Genomic DNA, 6,980 nt, shown 5'->3' with positions numbered 1-6,980 from the left:
CCCCCCCCCTTTTGTCTTTTTCTTCATTTTGTTTCCCCCCTCTTTGTTTTCTTTCTTGTTTGAATTTGTTTCCCCTTTTGTTTTCCCCCCTCTTTTCAAAAGAGAATTCATCTTCTTCCTCCAAACCTCCTCCATTGTTTTTCTTTCAAGAGCTCCATACCCCAAAGAAATTCGGTTTTTTGTATGCTCCTTCTTGGCCGAAAATTTTCACTTTTCACTAGGGTTTCTCCCTCCACCTTCAAGCTCGGATCTTGACTCTTGGATTGGGGATTTCAAGCCTCTTGATTTGGGTAAGCTCCTCTTCACCATCCTCTTATTTTGTGGTAAAGGTTGCATTTTTATTCTTGTGGTAGACTAGGGGGCATGTATGCACTATTATTTCGGGGGGTTTTGTGCAAAAAGAGGTAATGGCCGAAACTTTGGGGGGTTTATTTGCAAAATTCGTGGGGGTTTATTTGCAAAATGGGACTGAAATTTTGAGGCTTGGATTTCATTCCCCTTTGGTAACAATTTGGATGGGTGTTTCATGCAAAAAGACCATACCTTATTGAGGGTTTTATGTGCAAATGTGGGGCCGAAAAGTTTTGGGGGCTTATTTGCAAAAGTGGCCGAAGAATTGGGGTGGTGTTCATGTAATAGAGGACTGAAGTTTAGGACCTAAATTACATGTTCATTTGGCCACAAGCTTGAGGGGTATTTTAGGCAAGAGGACCAAAAGTTGTTGGAGGGGTTTATTTGCAAAACAGCCCATAAATGTCTTAGAGGGACTTATTTGCAAAAGGCAGTGAACTTATGGCTGAAATCCAATGAGTTTTGACCACGAACTCATGATCAAAATTTTGATAAGGCATGTGGAGCCCAAACCAAGATTTTGTAGAGGGGCTTTTATGCAAAATTGGCTGAATTCTGCAAAAGGGCTCATTTGCAAATTTTAACCAAAATTGTGGGGTACCGGGGTGTTATATGATCGAATGTGACGATCATGACCCGGGTCACGCGTGTCCTTGACCTAGATTTTGGCCTTGAACACAAAGGGTATTTTGGGTATTTCACCAAAATTCACCGTGAAAGATGACAATCATCGTGCACGAAATTTGTAGGTTTAATTAGACTTCAATTATGAAATCCTATTTGTGTATAGGATTTTAATTAAAGTTCTTAATTTCCCTTTTAAATTTCGTATATTCATGTTTTAGATTGTACCTGACTTGCTGCTTTTCGTTGCAGATTTGCAATGTCTCCGCGTCGATCTCGTCCCCGGAGGAGCCGTTCTCGTTCACAGCATAGTGAGGAGGAGGTCCCCACGACATCCTCTCCCGCGGCTTCATTTTTCGGGGGTGAGAATTTATGCAGAGATTTTGTCTTACATCCCTGATTGACCTCTTTGCGGGTCATGAAGGAAGAACCGATACCTCTCTCGCGGAGGGTAAGGTTTCAGACTTGTTTTGCTTAGCCAATTCAAGTCTTCGGATATATTGGGGCGATTTTGTGTTGTCCTACACCTTATAGGTCGGTGTACGTTACCACGTTATTCACGTGATGACGCATGCCGTCCTTCTGGTGTAGGTCACTCAAAATCGTCTCTCCAATTATTCCGTGGATGAGTCTATCATTCTTCTTACGAGATGGATTTTCTGATTCCGCCCTTGTGCTTTATTGCAGTGGAATTTCCCGCGGGTAGCCTTCCTCCTCACGCCAACACCGGATGTAGTCGGGAGGTTTTCTCTTCCGCTACTCTTAGGCAGGCTGTTGGCCCACTTCCTCGGTTCGACGGGGATCGTCCAAATGACTCTTGCCGTTCGATACAGGAAGGAGGGCGCCATTGCTTGCGCCAACTTATCACAGATGCCTCCTTCACCCCTGATTCTACTTCCACTCAGGTTCTAAAGAAGCCGGGTTTTCTATTTGGAGATCATGTCAGGGATCCTGCCACGCTGACTCTTTGTGAGGAGCATTGGTTAACTCTTGACGGTGGAGCCTGTTTGTACATCCCTTCGATTCCACGCCACTATTCTTTCAGTCATTTGAAGGGGCAAGCCGTGGACCGGCAGATGTCTTGGCATCTTACTGAAGATGCTGATCGGGTTCAATGCGGATATGCTACTCACCATAAGACTCCTGGCTCTGAGGGGTATCATGACGTGCGTGGTCTACGACCCGGGATCATGGGTCTTGATACTGCACCCCCAGGCGAGGTGTCAGCTGCTGCTCCGACTGTGAGCAACCGTCTGGCTCTTCTTGGGAGACAGTTACCCCCATCGGAGTACAGATGTTATGGCTGGGCTTCCTCCCTAGCCAAAGGGTGGTGGGCGCGCATGACTGGTTTCGTCTTGGCGCGCTGGGAGAGGGATCTGAAGAGCAGTGGGTTGTATGCACCCATACGAGCTACTATGTACGGCATCCCAGTCAGCTGTCGCCATTTCTTGGCTTTGCTGGAGACTTATGTGCCCGATAGCAACACCTTCCTGACCAGCGGAGGTGAGCTAGGGTTGGCCTTGCACGAGATGCATTATGTTTCGGGTCTTCCGATGGGGGACTGTCCGTATCAGGAGTACTTCCCTACGAACCAGCAGCTGGAGTGTATGAAGAAAGATACTCCGGACATGTATGACACACTCTGGGATCTTACTTGCCACTACTACACTTCCTTGATCCAAACTTCTCCCCAAGCGAGAAGGAAGAGGCAGATCAGCTTGAAGCAGTTTGCCAGCTACTTGTTCCAGAACTTGGAAGGTGATTCCAGTGCGCCCATTCATGAATTAGACGTGATGACTCCTTCGGCCGTTAATGAGTTGTTGGAAAAGGCTGAGGTTCGTTCCTACACTATCGGCAGTGCTGAGGGGGCTTTTCCCGCGGGGACAAAGTTTCGCTCTTTTCTCCGCCGCGCACAGAGGTCTATAGGGTCCCGGGCGCTATTAGCAGGCTACCTTGCCCTTTGGTTGAAGAAGTGTGTCGTCCCGCACCAACCTTCTGACGCTCTACCCATCGAGGTGCTCTTCCCTGCAGTTCAGCTGGCTTATGGGAGAGAGCTTTCCCTGCTCCCAGCAATGGTTGCTAGTATCCATTGCGGGCTCAGGGGTCTGGTTAGCAGTTTTACACATATGGGTTCTGAACCATCAGCTGAGCTGGTTTGCCCAAAGGTTGAGCTCCCTTACGCATATTTGATGGCGTGGCTCGTTCTTCACCGTCCCGACTTGATGTCGGCCCCCAGCGTTGTTGACATCCCTGTCCCCTTCATGCAATTGTTGGAGCAGAGCAGATGGTTTGGGAGCAAATTTAGTGATGTTCAGCGAGAGCTCCGGGTCCGCAAGAGTTGGGAGTTCTTTAAGTGTTTCCCTCACTTTTCAGGTCGCTATGGCGACGTGCTGGTTGATGAGGAGAAACCTAGAAGTGACCGGACCGTTCTTGACGCTGGTTGCTTCCGGTGGTTAGTGAACATCCGTGTAGGCTATCTCGTCCTTCGGGTGAAGAACCAGTGCCACATAGAGCCTTATCTCCCTTGCCGCTTTGCTCGACAATTCGGCTATGACCAACTGTATGTCGGGAATCCGAGCCGCAGCCTGCGGGTTGAGGGAGGATTGATTGATGGCGTTCGAGCGTGGCTATGGACGATGGTGGGCTGTACTGGAGCCCGTTTTGCTCTTCCTTCGTACCGGCGTAAGCCATTGATCACTTTCCTCAGCTGCAAGTGGTTCCTTTCTGCATATGAGTCCATCAGCGCGAGGAGCCTCTCAGAGTTGCAGTCCGAGTATGCGGTCCGGGCTGCTATGATGGCTGGTCGCAGAGCTGAGCTTGCTCAGAAGCGGAGAAAAGGGCATGCCAAATCTCTTGTCTCAGACGAAGAAGAACTTCTCCCTGCGGGTGATGATGACGAGAACTCCGAGGACGAGTATGCGGACGTGGATACCGGCAGAGGGGACTTCGATACTGGTTTGTCCTATCTCTTTTAATTTTCATTTTCCATAAATGACAGCTCTTTTTCATTGAAATGGCTATTGTCATTTTAGGTAGGACAGCCGGTGATCATGAGCCCTCAGCTCCTACACACGTTGAAACGTGTGATAGGCCTGCGCATGTTCGACCCTATGGTCCTCGGAGGGTTGGTGCCCCGAAGAGGAAGAAGACTGCCCATAAGTCCCATGACGGTCAGCGTCCCTGTGGAGTGGACTTAGGGAGCACCGCCGATGGAGGGGGAGGTAACATTCAATTGCTCTTGCTTCAAGGTTGTTTACCTTTTGGGGATTTGTGACCATGTTTTGTGCTTCAGGTTTCTTCGAGGAGGGCGAACTCCCACCGGGTTCGGCGTCCCCTGGCGTTGACAACATGGATTGCTTTGTGCAACAAATGTGCGACGCTTTTCACGATGGGTCTTTGGGCATCGACCTTAACATCGATCTTGAGCAGATAAATAATGTTGAGCCCACAATCCCTTATTCAGGTATATCCGCATCCAATGTCATTTTCCTTATGTAAGGTGAAGGAAGATTTCTCGTTTGAGCTTTCCTCATCCTTCAACATTTGGGTTACCCTGCAGATGTTGCGATGGAGGGGCCAAGCTTCTCGAAGCCGGATGCCGGCTTATTAGCTGACATGCTGGCTGAGCAGACTTCCAGAGGGACCGAGAGACCATTCTTCGGGAACGATTCATCTACCGGTATATATCTGATTTTCTCCCTCTTGCCCGATATTTCATATGACTAATGAATGATTGATTATCGCAGCGTCTACCATTGGAGTTAGCCCGGTATCTATCCCTGGCATATCCAGTTTGCCTCAGAGCGACGGGCTTGCAGGTATGTATACGATTCAGGGATATTGTACTTTCCTATGTTTATCTGTCTTTTGACTAATGAGTGCAATCATAGGACCAGCCGCTAGGACTGATTCTCATATGACTCCTGGCATCCCTCAAATGCCCGCGGATAATGGATCTACAGGTATGCAGATCCCAATTCTTCTTATTCGTCTAAATTTTCATTTTGACTAATAAGAGAGTGTCATCATAGGACCAGCAGCTTGGGCCGATACTCTTATGACTCTTGGCATTCCGGCTGCATCTGAGGACATGGGGATTGCAGGTATTCATACGACCTTCTTATCCCGATTCTCCTTATTTGTCCAAATTTCCATTTGGTTAACATAGGAATGTCACTGTAGGACCAGGCGTTCAGCCTGATACTGCTACAGTCCCCGGGGTTGAAAGTCCTCATAGCAGTGGTGCCTCCCCGTCTCTGCCGAGTGGTGTGAGCACTCCGCCTGCAGGGGCTGATGTACCTTCTTCTGCTGCTATCCCAGAGCCTGTCGGACCTCAACCCGAGGGGACGTCTGTTGGTGTCGGTATGTTCAGAACTTGCCTTTTGACTTTCCTTTTCATATTCGATAGTTCACTGAGCTTCCAAGTTGTTGCTTGTAGGATCTCGATCTTCTTTGCACGAGCGTGTCCGTAGCCTTTTGGCCGATACTGATCCTGACGGAGAGGCTTTCCGTACGGACCTCAGCTTCTTCACCGCCTGGTATAATGGCTTGATCGAGAAGCTTCTCCACCGAGGAGGCGGCTTCGATCAGTTCCGGCGTTCCTTCTCTCGCCACATGACGATGATGAGGGAAGAAGGATACCCGGAACTGGCTGATTCCTTCACTGCTGATTTCGCTGCCCTGGAGTCAGAGATACGAGAGTTGAAGGAACTGGAGGTTACCGGGGCTTCTTCTTTCGTATCCTCTGAGTTAGAGCATAGGATGGAGCAGTGGCGTGAACTGAGATCTTCCGTCGGGCGTGAGCTTCAGTCACGCGAGAGCTCCCTTGCGCATCTAATGGCTAACATGGCGAGGATGGATAGGGAGAAAGCTGAGTTACTCCGTTCCTTGGACTCGAATCGCGAGGAAGCGACTAGGTTGAAGGAGGCCTTGAAGCGTGCCGAGGAATCCGCCGTTCTTATCGCAGATGACTTGATCGGACTAGAGCGTTCTCGTGACCGGGTACTCGAGGAGTTCGGATCCACTCAGGAGGGATTGATGAAGTTGAAGAGTGAAGCTGCGGAGATCTTGAGCTGTTCTGAGGAATCTGCCCGAGCAGATCTGCAGGCGGGACTTGAGCAGAGTTATGCAGATAGACTTTTTAGCTTAAAGTCTCATATTCTTAGCCGTCAGTTGCCTTCGGGCTAATGAGCTCTTTGTTGTATGCTTTTGACTTGAAATAGAAACTCTGCATTTGCTTCTTTTGTGATTCCTCTGTATTTCTTCCGAATGACAGATTTATGGGGTTTTTGGCAAACCCCCAGCCATCTAACCGGCCATGCGTGTTAGACATAGGCTTTGGGATTTTTGGCTAACCCCCAGCCATCAACGGGTTTGATGTGCCTTTACCGATCACCGTTTGAATCGGGCTAGCATGTGGGTTGTCTAGATCCGTTCCACACGTAACGTTGTGCTAAGAAAATTGCTTTTCTTAGACTTGATGCTATGACTTTGAATACATAGACTTCGTCTTTCTCACGGGAATAGACTATCCGGCAACGCGTGTTAGGCATTGACTTTGGGGTTTTTGGCAAACCCCCAGCCTTCAACGGGTTTGATACGCCTTTACCGATTACCGTTTGAATCGGGCTAGCATGCGGATTGTCGAAATCCGTTCCGCATGTAACGTTGTGCTAAAGGAATGAACTCCCTTAGACTTAATGCTACGACTTCGAATACGTAGACTTTGCCCTTGTTACGGGAATAGGCTACCCGGCAACACGTGTTAGGTGTTGACTTATCCCTACTTAGGATTCGGGATAAAATTCCCCATGCACCAAATGCGCGGATTGGAAGTTGAAAGTTGTGTCAAATAGGAGAGGAAGAATTTTATATTCTGTCTCCCGGTGGAAAGGAAACTCGAGGTGGGATCCTCACCCCCAGAATCCGGAAGGATAAACTGGGAATGGGATCTCCACTCCGAGCACCCGGAATGATGAACTGGGAGTGGGATCTCCACTCCGAGC

At 48.9% G+C, this 6,980-nt stretch overlaps 1 protein-coding gene and 2 long non-coding RNA genes across 3 annotated transcripts in view; all 3 read left to right on the top strand.

Moving 5' to 3' along the window:
* Positions 1 to 2,343, top strand: part of LOC109828354 — a 9,007-nt gene extending 6,664 nt beyond the window's left edge. The window contains exons 2-4 of the mRNA XM_020395373.1: positions 105 to 290; positions 1,228 to 1,337; positions 1,663 to 2,343. Of these exons, the coding sequence (XP_020250962.1) occupies positions 105 to 290; positions 1,228 to 1,337; positions 1,663 to 1,887 (521 nt within the window). The 3' untranslated portion in view covers positions 1,888 to 2,343. The remainder of the gene's footprint in view (positions 1 to 104; positions 291 to 1,227; positions 1,338 to 1,662) is intronic.
* Positions 2,344 to 4,054: 1,711 nt separating this feature from the next.
* LOC109828352 lies at positions 4,055 to 4,566 on the top strand. Its single transcript, XR_002243658.1, has 3 exons — positions 4,055 to 4,196; positions 4,268 to 4,438; positions 4,535 to 4,566. It is a non-coding gene; the product is annotated as an uncharacterized LOC109828352 (long non-coding RNA).
* Positions 4,567 to 4,615: 49 nt separating this feature from the next.
* LOC109828353 lies at positions 4,616 to 5,044 on the top strand. The gene is made up of 4 exons (XR_002243659.1): positions 4,616 to 4,654; positions 4,722 to 4,793; positions 4,866 to 4,937; positions 5,007 to 5,044. It is a non-coding gene; the product is annotated as an uncharacterized LOC109828353 (long non-coding RNA).
* Positions 5,045 to 6,980: the final 1,936 nt, after the last annotated feature.

Source organism: Asparagus officinalis, unplaced genomic scaffold (assembly GCF_001876935.1).
Source record: "Asparagus officinalis unplaced genomic scaffold, Aspof.V1 AsparagusV1_Un1132, whole genome shotgun sequence".
Taxonomy (NCBI): Eukaryota; Viridiplantae; Streptophyta; class Magnoliopsida; order Asparagales; family Asparagaceae; genus Asparagus; species Asparagus officinalis.
Note: the sequence above shows the minus strand (reverse complement) of the source record. Positions and strands in the feature narration are given on the sequence as shown.